This window comes from Chironomus tepperi, unplaced genomic scaffold (genome assembly GCF_022539635.2).
Source record: "Chironomus tepperi strain 1889 unplaced genomic scaffold, CSIRO-AGI_Ctep_v1 contig_34, whole genome shotgun sequence".
NCBI lineage: Eukaryota > Metazoa > Arthropoda > Insecta > Diptera > Chironomidae > Chironomus > Chironomus tepperi.
In genome coordinates, this window is record NW_027226156.1 from 1,115,141 (window position 1) to 1,133,154 (window position 18,014).

General features: G+C 34.5%; 3 protein-coding genes across 3 annotated transcripts; all 3 read left to right on the forward strand.

The window, feature by feature from the left end:
- Positions 1 to 713: 713 nt before the first annotated feature.
- LOC139097894 (pickpocket protein 28-like) lies at positions 714 to 2,667 on the forward strand. The gene is made up of 2 exons (XM_070649853.1): positions 714 to 1,951; positions 2,253 to 2,667. The coding sequence occupies exons 1-2, from the start codon at positions 714 to 716 to the stop codon at positions 2,665 to 2,667; spliced, it is 1,653 nt and encodes a 550-aa protein (XP_070505954.1).
- Positions 2,668 to 2,821: 154 nt separating this feature from the next.
- Positions 2,822 to 4,450, forward strand: LOC139097902 (pickpocket protein 28-like). The gene is made up of 2 exons (XM_070649868.1): positions 2,822 to 4,050; positions 4,105 to 4,450. The coding sequence occupies exons 1-2, from the start codon at positions 2,822 to 2,824 to the stop codon at positions 4,448 to 4,450; spliced, it is 1,575 nt and encodes a 524-aa protein (XP_070505969.1).
- A 4,386-nt stretch (positions 4,451 to 8,836) lies between these two features.
- LOC139097912 (uncharacterized) lies at positions 8,837 to 9,551 on the forward strand. Its single transcript, XM_070649879.1, has 3 exons — positions 8,837 to 9,079; positions 9,133 to 9,275; positions 9,399 to 9,551. The coding sequence occupies exons 1-3, from the start codon at positions 9,052 to 9,054 to the stop codon at positions 9,549 to 9,551; spliced, it is 324 nt and encodes a 107-aa protein (XP_070505980.1). The 5' UTR covers positions 8,837 to 9,051.
- The last annotated feature ends 8,463 nt before the right edge of the window (positions 9,552 to 18,014 follow it).

The window sequence follows — 18,014 nt, forward strand, 5'->3', positions numbered from 1 at the left end:
TTAAGCATTGTTATAAGATTGATCGATTTATAAAAGATTCAAATTTTCAATGGTCATGAGATGAAAAAAAATTGAGACAATGTGAAATTTGAATATCTGAGAGTTCTTTGAAGCAGTGATATAGCTTCACGGTTGGGTCTTCGGATATATCCTGAATCACAAAAGGAACCGTCTGTGGATTAACAGATACTTACTTCGATGTGATCCATGGCATCCCTCAGATGACGCCTAAAGATGGTTCTATCGCCGGCTTTTGCCTGCTTTTTGCCAATACCAAATGCAATGTTGTCTCTATCGGCTAAAGGGACATTCAGCTCCTTCTAGGAGTTCTTCGGTCTACCACGAGCTCTCTTACCATCCACAAAGTCTGATGTAAAGGCCTTCAACAGATGCAGACATTAAAAATTGCTCTCTAAATCTTGCTGCTTGTAGAAAAGATTAGCCTAAGTAGGAAAATCCAATTCCAACAATTGGGTTATTCACTTATTAACCCCTACCCCCCTTCCAAGGTTGGATGGAGGCTCAACCCCCTTTTGTGACTCAACTTTGTCAATCAAATTCATATCGATTGCATAATTACATTAATTTCCAGTCCTTAAATGAAGAGTTTTAATTCCTACCTTTCACAATTTATCAAGATCTAACTCATGAACATGTAATCCACAATTGCCTGCCCATCCACAATCATATGCAAAGCTTCAAACAAGTTCGACATGTCATTTGCTGCAGCTTTCAATAGAAAAAAGTTGGCTAAAATATTCAAGTTTTTTGGCTATTTCCTGCTGCTAATTGGTCTCGGATACCAGACACAACGACTCTACAAGAAACTCAAAATTGAACCGGAAATCTTCACAAAGGAAAGTTCAATCCAAAGCAGTCAAATTCCATTTCCAGCTGTGACTATTTGTCCACCATATACAGTCAAGCCAGAAGCATGGACTCCTGAATATTTGAAGCTTAATAATTTGACTGAAAATGACTTACGTGCTGCTCATATTTTGACATGTAAAGGAGATCATGAAATAAGCATAAAATATATAAGTTCTGACTCAAATCTAGTTAACATCATGTTGAAGGCATCGCCTGATTTTCGCGATTTTTTTCAACGTTGTGGCATTAACAAATACTATGCGGATGTACAGGGTTGTGACAAATTATTCATTAAATCCATGACTGATAAAGGCATATGCTACACATTAAACATGATTGGACATCAATCGATATTCAACGATGACATCAGTTCCGATTTTGACATATATAAGCGCACAAAAGTCACAAAATCGTGGACATTTGATGACACAATGAATGAAGCTCATCATGATGATAAGAATGATCCACAACCATCAACATGGAGTCCTGAGACTGGATATATAAGTAATCAAGAGAACATTCAGCCTATAAGAGCTCTTAAAATGCAGAAACTAGTTGTAGATACAAACCATTTTCAGAATAAGACTTTATGTGAAGGACGTGAAAAAAGTTTCAAAATTATTCTACATTTACCGAATGAAATCCCGCAAATCTCATACGATGCTATCGACTATCCAATTGGAAAAGAAAAAGTAATTTTGATATCAGCTGAAGTGTCACATAATGAAGATTCCTTAAAGGAATTCCCACCCGAAACTCGAGGCTGTTATTTTGATGGCGAGAAGCATTTAATGTTCTTTAAAGCATACACGAAAGGAAATTGCGAATATGAATGCATGAGTAACTTAACATACAAAAAGTGTGGCTGTGCAATGTTCTCGATGGTTCGTACAGATGAAATGAAGGTTTGTGATGCTCATTGTGGATGTGATATGAACATCATTTTTAGCTTTCCGAGAAACTACTATGAAGATCCTGAAAATAAGAAGAAATATCCACATTATCCATGCGGATGTCTACCATCGTGTACTGAGATCAAATATAAAGTTATTAAGCATATTGAGAAGGACAATGATCATAGGTATTTGAAATTGATTCTGAATTAAGGTTTGGTTGTGGTTTGTGGATGTGTGTAGGAAGAGGGAGGGGTACAGGGGTATAGGGGGGTAGTTAGAGGAACGGATGCAAGGGTATACAATGAGTGTAACTGACTATAATGCTCAAGAATATTCAAAATTGATCAAATTTTATTAAAAGTTCATTGATCAGTTGAGTACTGCGAGGGGTTTGGTGGATGGGGATTGGGTTGGATCTATGGATCGTCTTGCTACAAGTCCAATAAACCACACACTTTTAATTCAAATATTTTCCATAATTTACAGCGAAAAGCATTTCTACTCAATCATCCACATCGTATTTGGTGACTCGCAGATCAAAAAGACATCAATTTACGTGACATATGAGATTGAGAACTTTATATTCGACATTGGTGGCTTGATTGGACTATTTTTGGGATCGTCTATAATTTCGGTATTGGCACTTTTTGTTTGTAAATCACTCCAAAATCATGCAGTTAAGGTGTTTAAATGGTTTCAACTGGATGTGGAGATGGGAAATAGATATTCAACAAATGTACAGGGACTTCAATCAGCTAATCAACTTGAAACAATGACTGAGATATCTGCAAATGGCAATCATGATGCAGGATTATTTGTGATTACAGGAATGTGCGATTCACCATTTTTGATAAGGACTGTACAAGCTGATGACCTTAAAATTGATGATGTAGAAAATTAAATTGATTGATTTCATAAATGCATTGACTTTTAGTACTTAAATGAAGAGTTTTAATTCATACCTTGCACAATTTATCAAGATCAAGCTCATGAATATGTAATCCACAATTGCCTGCCCATTCACAATCAAATGCAGAGCTTCAATCATGTTCAACATGTCATTTGCTGCAGCTTTTAGTAGAAAAAAGTTGATTTTATTTAAAATATTCAAGGTTTTTGGCTATTTCCTGCTGCTAATTGGTCTCGGATACCAAACTCAACGACTCTACAAGAAACTCAAAATTGAACCGGAAATCTTCACAAAGGAAAGTTCAATCCAAAGCAGTCAAATTCCATTTCCAGCTGTGACATTCTGTCCACCATTTTCAATTAAACAAGAAGCATGGAATCCTGAATATATGAAGGAAATGAACCTGAATATTAATGATTTAAGAGGTGCATCTATTCAGACATGCCCAAATCATGACCTATATATGGCATATCAAGACAGCGAGTTTAATGTTGTTGAAGTCTTGCTTAAATCAGCACCAAACTTCAAAGATGTTGTTTATCATTGCGGAATTAACAAATATTTGGTGTACAATCAGGATTGTGATAAGCTTTTTATCAGATCTGTGACTGAATATGGCATATGCTTTACATTCAACATGCTCGGTCATAAGTCACTGTTTACTCATAATGTTAGTTCCGATTTTGATACATTTAAGCGTACAAATATTTCCACAACTTGGAATGCTGAATTTGTCATGAATGAGTCACGTCATGAAGATGATGAGGAACCATCAGCATGGAGTCTCGAAACGGGATATACATCCAATGACAATTATATTCAACCAGCCAGAGCCTTAAAGATGCAAACATTATCAATTGGAGTTGCTAATGCTCTCAATGAGACTTTATGTGAGGAACGCGAGAAGAACTACAAATTATTAATGAATTTACCGAATGAATTGCCACAAACTTCATATGAGACGATTGACATTCCAATGAATATTGAAAATATTATTCTGATATCTGCTAAAGTCACACAATATGAAGAGTCACTGAAAGTTTTTAGACCTGATAAACGCGGTTGCTACTTTGAGGATGAGAAACCATTAAATGTCTTTAAATCCTATACAAAAGCCAACTGCGAATATGAATGCATGACTAATTTTGTAAATAAATCATGTGGATGTGTCAAGTTCTCGATGCCTCGAACTAAGGATATGAAAGTTTGTGATTTTATTCAGTATAGCTGTGTAATGTCAATCACTGAAATATTTCCAAGGAGTTATTATGAAGATCAAGAGAATATGATGAATTATCCTGAATATCCATGCGGATGTCTACCATCGTGTACAGATATCAAGTATAAAGTTATTAAGAAAGAGAAGAAGAGCGAGTAAGTATGGTGCTTTGGCAGTAAGCTATTTGATTCCGAATCCTTTACTTTTAGATACATCCATGACACTCTCATGTATGCATCAATAAAAGTCATATTTGCAGACTCACAGATCGAAAAGACATCAAATTATGTCACATATGAAATGGAGAATTTTATATTTGATGTTGGTGGCTTAATAGGCTTATTTTTGGGATCTTCGATATTGTCAGTGCTGGAGCTACTTCTTGGGATATTCAGAATTATCAGAAATTATTCTGAAATGATAAGGAATGCTGTCAAATCAAGGAGAACAAATCGAGTTCAGGAACAAGTTGTATCACCAAACAGATCTATGTGTACCATTTTTAATCAAGAATTGGAGACTCGAGAGCCTCATATTGTGGATTTGGAGGATTAAAAAGTATCGAAAAATCCAAATTCCAGCCCACATTCCCAAACATCTCCTCTCAACTTCACACACACTCGACATAACTTTTACAATTCCATTTCAATTCTAAACACTTTAAACGTTCTCATATAAGTAATTACATGTTCATCTACATCCATATGTGCTCTATACGCTCATTCCTCTTTCACTTCTCATTCCATTTCATGCGTAGCCATACAAATCAATAAATAGCTTCTTAAATGACGTTTAAAAAAAACGAAAGATTTTGAGTAAATTTTACCTGTCGGGCTTGCAGCTCACGCACATGTATCGTGTGTATCACTAGAAAATGGATTTTGGATGATTGAAGTTACAATTATTTTTCATTTGATGGATCATCATGCACGTTGAGTTAATTTTTGGGTAATGGGTATGATGGTTGGTTGGGTATGGAAGTGGTCCACATTGTGCTGCTTAGGATCGTAACCAGGACAGTCTGTTGGTATAAAGCGTGGAACAGGCACGAAGACGATAAGATTCTTAATCAGTTCCACACCCTTGGTCATCATGTATCATTTTTGATCCTTTTTGTGTAAAGTTTGGTTTTAAATAAATTAAATGAAATTGACAAATATTTATTGAGTGCTGCTTAGAGTCGAGAGAAAGAGGAATAGAAAGAAGGAAAATTGGAAGAGGTTCAAAAAATGAGATAATTATGAGAAGTTGGGAAGATTTTGCGGACGATGCTTTGGGATGGCAATGACATAACCTCAAATTTTGGAAATATAATCTCAAAATTCAGCAACATAACCTCAACGTTTGTTAACATAACCTTAAAATTCAGCAATTGTATTTCAAAATTCAGCAACATAACCTCAAAGTTTGCGAACATAACCTCAAAATTCAGCAACCTAACCTCATACAGTTTCAAAACAAAAGAGTAAAATTATGCAAAAGACGATGACGACTAAGAAAGCCAAGAAAAGCACGAAGCAAAAGAGAGAAAATGATGAATTGTAGGCAATAAAGTTCAACAAAGAAGATCACAGAAAGAGGAACAAAAAAAAAAAATTCTGAAGCTAATCGCGCTGAACAGATTTGAAGAGATTTAATTATAGGCTCAAGTAGGAATTAAAAGGAAAAAAATGCTTGTATCATTCTGTATGCCGTCTGCTCATCGATCTTCTTTCAACCAAGTCGTTCTTGGCAGCCTGTTCAGCCTTTTTTTTTATTCTTACACATTTACTCGTAGATTATCTACAATTTGGCTTTAGTGCTGTACAGCTTTATTTTTTATTTCATGATTATTGAATGATTTTAAACGATTTTATTTTGTGCCTCACATAATTCCATCACATTTCGGAAACTCATTACACACTTCTTTATTTGAGATTAACAGAGAATGTGGAATGGGAATAGAAATTGTTTTGTAATCGGAATTCCAGCTGGTTGAAGTGCTTGATCGGGAATTTTTTGAGCAAATAATTTTTGAATTTTTTTTGAGGTTATGTAATGGATTGTTGAGGTTATGTCATGGAATTTCGAGGTTATGTTGCTAACTTTTGAGGTTAAGTCCGAAATTATGAGGTTATGTGATCAAATTTTGAGGTTATGTCACAAAATTTTTGGGGTTATGTCCAAAATTTTGAGGTTATGTGACCAAATTTTGAGGTTATGTGATCAAATTTTAAGGTTATGTCATTAGATCACATCCAATATACCTCACACATTCAATATAACAACACCAACGAATCACCTGAATTCTAAGTATCAATTTGTTTACTCAAAACACTTACAATGATATTTTATTACGAAAATATTTCCTGTCATTAAGTTTATTGCCAGCAATTTAGAATCAGAATTCCTTTTGTTTACGTTAAATTCTCATTTTGCAGACTTATTTACTCATTTTGTAACCTAAGATTTGCAAATGACTAGTCAGTTAGCCAGAAACAAAAGCATTTAATCAATTTGGATGATTCAGGACTGTCATTAAGTTGGAATGATAATGTTGCTTACTTCCAGAACCACCAACAGTCACAAAAAATCTCCAAACATATCAACACGCATTCGTGTGGAACTAAATAAAGTCTTATTTATCATTGTCTATCCAGACATCTCCAAAAAAAACTAGAAAAATTGCTAAATTGACCATGAAACGCAGACCACATTAGACATCGTCATCAAATGGAGATGAGAAGAGACTGATTAGAGATTAAGAAATAAATCTTGTATTAAGTCACACATTTAAAATTCGATTTTTCTTCTTGAAGCTGCTTTTTTGGGGATTGATTATGCATGACTGAGACGGAATAAGAAGGAATTAGAGATTTGTTCTGTTGGTGTGAAATTTGAAACTTCTTACATTGAGTTATATTGAAATTTCATGACATAACCTCAAAATTTGATGGCATAACCTCAAAACTTTGGACATAACCTCAAACTTTGGACATAACCTCAAAATTTGGTCACATAACCTCAAACTATTCAAATTTTCCATCTTTTTCCCAATAAATATTCAAATTTATCTATCCAAGCTATTAACGAATCACCAGTCTACCCAAAGACATCGTTTAGCAGTCAATAAACACTCTAACATCTATAAAAGTAAACAAACATTTTGTGTAGCTTCAGAATTGACTAAAAAACTTTTTGCAATAAAATTTAATTTTCGATGTCAAAATTTAAATTTTTGATTCATTTTGAATAATTTTATCGTTCATCATTTGTGGCTGTACCTCGTAAATGCTATAAAATTGTCGATGTTTGCAGTAAATCATAAAAGTCGTGAATTTTTGTAAATTCCAAAAAGTCTTGTCAAAGGTCATTAAAACACCAAAAAAATCTCAAAATCCTTCCAGTTTTGCTAATATAAGTTTGCAATTTAAGTCACAAAAAATTGAATAAAATTCACATAAATTAAGGAATTAAAGTCTTAAAATATTTAAAAACTCATCAGACTTAATCGGCTGATAATCACATGAGAGAATTGCCAAAGACATCATTATAGAGTGTGAAATAAAACATTTTTGTGCCGATAGCATAGAAATTTTGAGACAAAAAGGTTTTAAGGCATTAAAAAGCAGATTTATGCAGGTGTGGACACTTGGAGAAGAGTTTGAAAGCTGAGTATCACAAGACTCAAAGCTAAGCGTCACTTGACCAAAGCTAAGCGTCACTTGACCAAAGCTGAGCTTCACTTGAACAAAGCTGAGCTTCACTTGACCAAAGCTGAGCTTCACTTGACCAAAGCTGAGCGTCACTTGACCAAAGCTGAACTTCACTTGATCAAAGCTGAGCTTCACTTGACCAAAGCTGAGCTTCACTTGACCAAAGCTGAGCTTCACTAGACCAAAGCTGAGCGTCACTCGACCAAAGCTGAACTTCACTATTTCAGCTGTTTTTAAATTTCATTATCAATCCCAAAACAGATTATCCATCCTCAAAATCCTCAAACAACGAATAAAAAATCTTAAAATATTCCACAAGATACAGCACAAAAATCATTGCCACTCGTGACCCCATCATCATTTGTCTTATTGACTCTCAAAAGAATTAGCACTAACTATAAATATGAACAGAAAAAGACACAAAAAAAGACGTTAAAAAGCAAAATAGAAAAAAAAGGAAAATAAAGGTAGAGTTGGTAAATATTTATGCAAATTCTGAGTGTGTCCATAAAAAGAGAGATGAAAAGATTCTTTTTTTTTGTTTGTCTAATTTTAGATGATTCTATTGTGTGGTAACTGCGATGAGATTTATGGACGACAAAAATGCTTTTGTTGTAATTGTATTGATTCTATTTTGTGGATAGATGAAGATTCTAGATCAGTTGTTGGGCAGCCTTTATTTTGCTAGTCAAGATCTAATCGCATACGGCATGCAGCTCATGAAATTTCCAAAAAAATTTGGTTTCCCACTTGTGTGTCGCGGCACCAAAGAGCTTATGGGATTGCCGGAAAAGTGCTGGGAATTAGGAACTGACAGAAGTCAACAAAAGACAGATCCAGCTTTCGACAGATTCTAAATGCGACAATGTGCCCCCGTGCGCCTTCGTCAAGGAACAAAGTTTGCTCACCACTGCCATAGATGACGGCACTAGACTATCATTATAAACAGCACTAAATTTTTTTGAAATAATTGGTAGTTAAATGATGCAATGACTTGATGATATGGATGAGATAAAGGCAGCTTCATGTCACACTTTTTTTGTATAAAAAATGATGCTTCAGTTCGACTTTAACAGTAACAGTTCAAACTTTGGCATTTTATTACTAAAATGTATCGAATTTTACTAATTTTGGCAATCTTAGTGCCAGGAATCATTTCTATTGACAGTCTAGTAAGTTTGACTTTTTGAGATAATTTGAATCATCCAGAGGGATCCTGAGGGTTTAATCCCAAGACCCGAAGACATCACCTGTCTCAGAACTAAACCTTACTGACTTTTCCATCCAAAATTCCCAAATTTCCAGCAACCTGGCTACTTTGAAGTAATTCTAGACCGAATCGAAGTTGAATTTGAGAAGCCTGGAATATCGGAATGGCACTTGAAAATTGGCAGAGAAAATAAAACCAAAATTATTACTGGATATGTGATATTAGGATATCCACTGGGCAATGATATTCTGATGGAAACAAAGCTTTTGAAGAAGCAAGGTAAGCAAGTCAGTTGACAGTCAAATTGTCAAATAATTCCATGATTTTTACAGGTGGCGAGTATCGTTACATGCCGTATGGGACACCACTGACTCCATATTGTGACATCTGTACCAGTGATATTTATGTCTATCCAGAAATTGCTAAATATTCAGACTTTCCAGAGGATATTCGCAATAATTGTCCTATTGTGCCGGTAAGAATATCATAGTGATATTGGGCGTATTCAGAGGAGTGTTTGGGGGGAGGAGGGTTGAGGGGGATTTGGGGTAAAACCCCTAATTACTCAGCCTTTATCTAATTTGAACCTCTTTTTTAGGGAAATTATTCATTTCATGGAACGAAAGTAAATTTGGAGAAATTTCCACGAATGGCACTTCAATCTGGTGAATATGCAGCTGAAATAAAGCTCCACTTAAATTCTGAAATCGTGTCTATATATCGAGTCTATGCTTTCGTCAATAATATTTGATATTTTAATAAAATTTTCATCATTTTTGGATATTAGTCACTGAAAATTAGCAAATAAATAGCTAAATACATTCACAAAAAATTATTCAGCACATTATTGAAACTTAATTAAATGTGACGGATGTGAGAAGGTCAAATATTTATTCAGCAATTCATCTCTAACGCTTACAGTCACGCTATGTAACATTTGAAAAAAAATAGAAAGAAAATGTTAATTAAAAGAAGTTTCTTTATCAACATTTTTTGATGAATGTTCGCTCATTGTTGCTGTATGCTTTACAGAGAACATCAAAAATGTTGATAGGCACACACCGGTTTAACGTAACACAAGAAATGTGTGCCATTGGAAGGTCTTTGGCATCATTTGATTAGATTTTTGCTAGATTGATGTTAGCGGGAATTTTTGAAGATTTTGGAAATGTTTGGACAGTTTGGGATTGGATGATTTTGAGGTTATATTATGATTTTGAGGTTAGACTGCCAAATTTTGAGGTTAGATTGCCAAATTTTGAGGTAAGACTGCCAAATTATGAAGTCAGACTGCAAAATTTTGAGGTTAGACTGCCAATTTTTGAGGTTAGACTGTCGAACTTTGAGGTTAGGATTCAAAATTTTGAGGTTAAACAATAAATTTTGGAGCCAATCGACCCAAAAATGCGCTTTAAATTCCCAAAAACCTCTCAAAATCTTCAAACTTGATTTAAATTAATTGCTCACATTTAGCATAGAAAAAAATTTTAATTCAATGACATTCACAATGGATTTTTAAAATTAAATGCCTCTCTTGATCATTGCTGCTGCTGCTGTTGCTGTTATGTTGACGTTGAACTCTTGACATGCCTCAGTGAATTTGTATCTGTTTATTATAGTCTGTGATTTATTGTCTGTGTTGTTTTTAAACATATCTTTTGTTGATTTTTCAATGCTGTTGAGGTGTTTTTATAGTTTATAGGTCAATTAGTGAATGTGACATTGAATTTTTGAGGAATTTTATTCAATAAATGTCAACAAATATCATAAATGTCAAAGACCGAAAAATTAAGCACGTGCCTTAAAGATTCTCATAAATTTCCGATTTTAGACCCAAAATTAATTAATTTTCATTCATTAATCCTCTCTTTTTTGTGTGATTTAATCCCAAAAAGTTAGATTTTATGTCTGTAAGCAGTTCTGAAAAGGGATGTGGCTTCAAGAAATTTTAAATAATTTATCGAATCTGTTTATTGACCTTTTGGGTATCATAGACTATTTTTAGGTATAAATGTTCAATATTTGCTGGTTTTTGAGGATGTATTCATGACGAATAGAAGAATTTTAACAATATTGGGAAGAAAGGTTGACCAACAACCCCTTACCCCCTTGAATACGTCCCTGGGAATGTCCTTAACCCTAAATTCTTTAGATACCCACAAAAATCTAGATCTGAACTTACTATTTCCCATAATTTCCAATCCAAATCCAACTCTATAGTTAGCTAACATTAGAATATTATCAGAAAAAGTAAAAGAACCAAGAAGAAATACAAAAAAAAATCATTAAAATTACAATCATGAACCTAATAATTATATTACATTTATATATTTTTTTCAATTCCAAATCTACTTATTAGGTGCGATAGTAAAAAAGTAAAAAATAAAAAAATAAAAGAAAGGTTAAACCTTTCGCGATGCTACAGACAAATACGCATGGATATATTTCTTGTAGACAGAGTTGGGTTTGAAGGATTGTGTTTTGCATTGTGGGGAATTGCAAAAGTCGACCCTAAGCTTGTGGGTTTTATCCCTTACCCCCTATGCTATGCCTATAAATTGTAGGATTATTTGCAAGAAGCTTGGACTGTAAATTTCATTTTTCCATATCGAAGTAGACCAAAAAAGTCATCATGATGGTCAACAATCTAATATGGATATTTAAGGTCAACCCCCTACTCCCCTTCTCTAATTTAGACAAAATTCTTCATTTTGCTTCAGTATTTCGGCACCAAAATCAGAAAAATTCATCAAAATTTCTGTAAATTATACCAAAAATTGTCAAAATTGTAGGGCCTGTATCCTTGGACGAACTACAATATTAAGGTACAGTTGAAATCTACAGCCATGCGTATTTTAGCCAACCCCATCCAAAAATCCCAACCCTGTCACACCTAACCCAGAACAACACACGCACATTAATAGTCAAACACACAAAAAGTAATTATTCTTCATCTTCTTCATATCCATTCCGATTCCTCTCATCATTCAAACAACACAAAAAAAAAAATTCCTTCAAAACGATCAACAACAACAGCACATAGAAAGAAGGCATGCGAAAGAGGTACAAGCTATCGCTTTTGAGCGAGGTTTGAAATGTGATGAGAGGGAGGAGAAAGATTATAAGATTTATGATGTGTAATTAATAGTTCTCGTTTTCATGCATCGGGCCCTACTATTATATAAAATATATAGATATATTCAGTCGGAGCTGAGAAAGAAATTTTTGATGGACTTGAAAGGCTCATTTTTTTTTTTTGGGCTGAACTGGCGCGCGAGTTGATGATGAAAAGAAATTAACTTTTTTGTCTGTTTTTTTTTTTTTTTGTGGAGATGAAGTTGATGAGTCGAGGATTTTGAGGACTGGTACTGGATGTGAGCATGGGACAGCGAGACCAGTTAAGGTACTAAAAATTTGAAATTTTGGATAATTTAGTTTAGTATGAACTATGATATAGTACAGAGAAGCTCAACCTGTGATCCATGGCACTTTTATATAAGGCATTTGTATCCTAGCATGCTTAACCTGTGTACCGCGACATATCAGTATGTCCAACCTGTTGTCCATAAAATTTGATTATGTCCAACCTGTGTGCTACTCACGATAGCCTAGTCTGTAGAGTCTGTGTGCCGTGGTTCACTGGTATGTCTAATCAGTGCTTTTGTTTGTACAACCTGTGTACCGCGACAGTCTTGTATGTCCAAGCTGTGACCAACGACACCCTATTACGTCCAACTTGTGTGCCCCGATACCCATGTACATCCAATTTGAATGCCACCACACCTAAGTATGTCCAAGCTGTGAGCCACCTCTCACTTGTATGCTTCACTTGAGTGTCATAGTATCCTAATATGTCCAAACTGTGTCCATGTCATCCAAGTACGCCCAACTAGTCTGCGAAGACACTCTAGGACGTCCATATAGTGTTCCGTGACAGTCAAATATGTCTTGTTTGACTTTTTTGTCTCTATGGACACCCTGAATATGTGCCACATCTCTAATAAACCTTATTAATATGAGCATATACTAAACTAACCTCAAAATCATTTAACACCTCTATATTTCCATATTTAAATGCATATCTCATGAGTCTAAGGTGTCTTATCTGATCAAAATCATCAATTTCAATATTAAACATGATCCAAGTAACCTTCAAATCCACAAAATTTATCATCCCAATATCATCATCAGATTATATTCCCATTCAATCCTTATAAAATATTCACAAGATTGTTAAAAATTATCAACAATTTATCAAATTAATTACCGAAAAGTCTTCCTTCAATTCTTGTTGTGTCTTGTTCATTTAAGGCATTGAAATTTTGTTCATCTAGCCACAAAAATTTCCTTCAATTTATCTTTCATGAATAACATTAAATAAATAGTAAAGAATAAGATGTACACAAAAATAGTGAATTAAATTAAATGTGAGCATTAATCGTGTGATATTTGAGAAAAATGGAAACATTTGTTCTATGGACGGAGAGTTTTGAGTTTTGTTGAATAATGAGAGACATTCTTGTGCATGTAATGAATAGGAATTGTGTGATTTGGATTCAGTTTTGGTTGATTTTGGATGATTTTTAATGAAAGATGTGCTTGTGCGCTATATTTTGAATAAGACTTTAAAATTAGCTTTGTGCGTCATTTTCAGGAAGACACTTTAAAGTGTCCTCAAACATAACGCACAAAGTTCTTCAAATCATGACAAAAATTGAGTTTTAACTGAATAAAATTGTACATGCGTCAATTTTAAACAGAAACTTTAAAGTGTTCCCCGATTATACCGCACAAAAATTCAATTCCAATCTCAAATTCCCTCCAAAAAAATCCATAATCCCTCATTAAACTAATTACAAACTTTATCAATCCACGACAACAATAATTTCAATTCCCTCCAAAAAAAATTTCAATTCTATTGTGTAAAACAGAAGCAATAATCACCGATATCATGCAGCATAGACGCTCATGTACAGCAGCCAAAAAGCAACAACAACTGTGCTGGGCATTGAATAGATAACAATTGGGATTTGAAGAAAAAAAAAAGAGTCAAGAATAAGAAACGTTTAATTAAATTTCTTTCGATTATTTTTTACACCATCATCATCATTTGAGGCATCAGCGTCATGGCTGTGTTGTTCGGTAATGGATGTGTAATGTGGAAGAATAGGATGGATAAGTTGGGAGTGATTTTGGGGAGTTAAAGGGGGTTTGGAGCGCTTTTTGGGGATAGTTTGAGGTTGTGCGGTGTATTTTGGGGACACTTAACAGTTTATGGTGGAATTTGGCGCATGAAGTGATCAATCATAGTATTTTAATGTCAATATGACCGGAAATTGACTTAGTGCTCAATATTTAGGGACAAACTTTAAAGTGTTTCTCAAAAAGAGCGCACAAGTCAGATTTTTTGTCAAGTTTTCGATTTTCGTGCGCGATATTCAGGGAAGACTTTAATGTGTCCACCTGAATATAGCGCACAAACCAAAATTTTCAATCCCAAGCCAAACTGACTCCAAATTCTCCACAATTCTCTAAAATTCCACCTAAATCTTAACCTTTTAATCTCATAATAATGAGCTTCAATGCTCGTACACTCACTCGTCTATTAAATAACCTGAAATACAATAAAGAAGCTCAAGCAAATTGAATTAAATGTTTTCAATTTTCATCTTTTCTTCAGCTTAAAATCTCAAAATAATAGAAGCAGCCAACAGATAAATTTAGACAGAACAGAACAAAAAAAGACTTTCAATTCAATTTAATTCAATTGTTAAATGGTGTCGTGTCGTGTCTTCTAATCTTCATAAATGTCAGTATGAATCCTTTTACAAAGCTTTGCAACTTTTCCATTGACCCTAAAGTCCAGAATTATTGTCATGCGCCACAAGCCAATTAATGATGTTGGAAATGTCGTCAGAAGGCTGTCACTTCCTACTAGATGAATCATGTTGAACTTCCATTCAGTCTACGGACATTAAAATGATTTAAATGAGTATTTTTCAGATCTAAAGCTTTAACTTGCTGGCTGTCAGGTCATCGAGTTCAACTACTTGTCTTTTTGTCATGTCTGTCCGACTGTCTGTTTGTACGACTGTCTGACTGTCTGTTTGTCTGAATGTTTGTATGTCTGTATGTCTGTTTGTCCGATTGTCTGTCCATTCGACTGTCTGTCTGTCCGACTGACTCAATACTTACTCCAGCTTTCACAGGACATCTAGGAAAGGTACTAGTTTGATTATAGAATGGTTCGGCTGGATTACGGAATGAAAAGCACATGTCGAAATATTGTCGATCAAAAAGCTGAACAATCCATTGTCCACGTACATAATGTTCAGTGTAAATCCGACCGGGTAGGCTTGAAAATCCTTCTAAAAACTTCATACTTCCATTAAAGAACGTGTGCGTGTCATTTTCTTGATAAATTTTGAAGTTTGAATAGTCAACGACTTCCATTTTATTAGTATTTGGTATGTCCTCACATTCGTAGATCTCTGTGGATTTATTTGATGATTATATGGTGGAAATTTTGACAAATTTTATGTTCAACTCACTTTCACCAACAATTCCCAAGACTTTGGCTTCAATTAGGCTTGTTAAGATGCAGTAAAGGACAAATAAGCACCAAAATTTGTGCATAATTCAAACTTCAAATTCAAACTAAGCTTCAATAAGCTACTCAGCAGAATCAGTGATTACGCAAATCAAATCAAAAAAATCAATAAAATTTTTAAAAACATGAAATTTGATTTAAATTGATTTAATTGGAAGTAACGTCATTACAGATGTATGGATGTTTCATTTATTATTAGTGACTGAGGTTTACGGATGGATTGTGTTATTTTTTTGGGGCTTAGGAGAGAAGGCGATTGAGTGAGAGTGAAGGAGCAGAGGAACTGAGAGACTGAGGAGGCAGAGGGGAGAGATTGGAGAGAAAGGGAGGAGGAGGTGATGGGTAGAGGCAGCTGCGAGAGGATTAGATAGGACGGAGTAGTTGGTACCCGATTTAAATACGGATTAGGAGACTATTGTCCCTAATTGAGTACATACCCCCAGACTAAAATCAACATACACCTAATGTTCATGTGGCATACGAAATATCCACAAAATAAACTTTATTTCTCAATTTTCATGACTTAAAATTCAATTCAAACTTCATAAATATCACAATTAGCTTTTCTGCAACTTTTCTTATACTGTCCATCAATTAGAAATTCCATAATCATTGTCAAACGCCACAATCCAGTTAAGTATGTTGGAAAATTTTCTCGAAATCTATCACTTCCGCGGATTTGGATCATGTCAAAATGCCATTCAGACTACAAAGAAATAAAGCATTTGAATGCTGCAGTTAATGCCTAAATAAAAAGTCCAACTTACCCCAGCTTTCATCGGACATCCAGGAAAATTCTTTGTTTGATTGTAAAAAATTTCACCTGGATTTTGAAATGCAATGCACATGTCAATATATGTCCGATCATAAATTTGAGGAACCCATTTTCCACGAACATAATGCTCGAGATAGGTTCGACCAGGTAGTCGACTAAATCCTACTTGAAATTTTAAACTTCCATTTAAATACGTGTGCGTGTCATTTTCTTGATGAATTTTGATATTTGAATAGTCAATGGCATCAGTTTGCTGGTTTGCTGGAATCTCACTGCATCCGTAGATTTCTGGAAGGTTTAAGGATGAAATTTTGGGTAGTTTAGTGATAATTTTACTTACTTTCACCAATAACTCCCATAATTCTAGCTTTAGTTTGTGTAAATGTCAAAAAAATCAGAATCAGAACTAAAAATTCAATTTTTTCTGCCATTCTGTCAGAAGTATCAGTTGCTATTGTCAACAACTGATGAACACTAACTTCATTTTATAAGTAATGTTCAGACAATAATAGTCCAATTGTTATATTTGCCTCATCTGTCGAGATCTGATTGGCTATCGATATTTATTTGTTTTGTTCTAAAACACATGATTTATGACAATTTCCAATTGCATAATATCAGTAGAGGTAGTTGGGTAGACCGTCTATCTAGAAAGTTGGAAAGCCGTCGATCTGATGCGGTAGCTGACCAAACCTCAAGTGTTTAACCTTTCCGTGATACTAGCTGCCTTTAGACATTCCCTACACTCTCAATGGGCCCTCATGTGCTCCAGCCTAGGACTCTCCAGAGCATGCTATTTGCCTGTTAGGTAATTTCAATCTAATTCTAATTCCAAAATGAAATCCATAAGAATCATCTTTAAAATTACTAAAAATTAATCTCAGTCCCCCCAAAAAATAACGTCCATAATTACATCCATTCCTATAAAATACAAAAACACAAGACCATTTAATCCATAAGTTCATCATTTAAATTATTACAAAACAAGGCAGACGAGATGATGATGAATTCTGGCTCAAACCTATCAATTATCCGATGATTTTAATGTAACTTTTGTATTTTACGTCCATTTACATGAGAAATAGACAAAAGCAACAACTCGAGTATGTTTCAACTAATGACATAATAATAATTTTAAAATTATTATTTTTTTAAGGCTGTAAAGATGCACACGAACATTTAACTGCAACCTTTTCTTGACCTGCAACACGGATGTTCCTTTTTAAAGGTGAATAAAGAACATTTTAGAGCTGGATGGAATTAAATTTTATTTTCATTATTGACAATAATTTTGATGATTATGATTTGGGGGATATAAATTGACATGAGAATCATGTTGATGAAGGTTGTTGCATCATTTGTGGGTCACATTGTGGAATGAATCGGTTAATGTTGATTTTTTAAGGTAAGATGGCTTAACATTTGAGTTTTTGAGGTTCAGGTGCCTCCACACTAGATTTTTGAGGTTCAGGTGCCTTCACACTAGATTTTTGAGGTTCAGGTTCCTTCACACTAGAGTTTTGAGATTCAGGTGCCTTTACACTAGAGTTTTGAGATTCAGGTGCCTTCACATTAGAGTTTTTGAGGTTCTGGTGCCTTTACCCTAGAGTTTTGAGGTTCAGGTGCCTTCACACTAGAGTTCCTAGGATCAGGTGCCTTTACACTAGAGTTTTTGAGGTTCAGGTGCCTTCACATTAGAGTTTTTGAGGTACTGGTGCCTTTACCCTAGAGTTTTGAGGTTCAGGTTCATTCAAACCTCAATTTTAAGGTCAATCTTAGCTACATTCCAAACCGTTACTCATCCATCTCATGATAAAGCATTTAAGCAT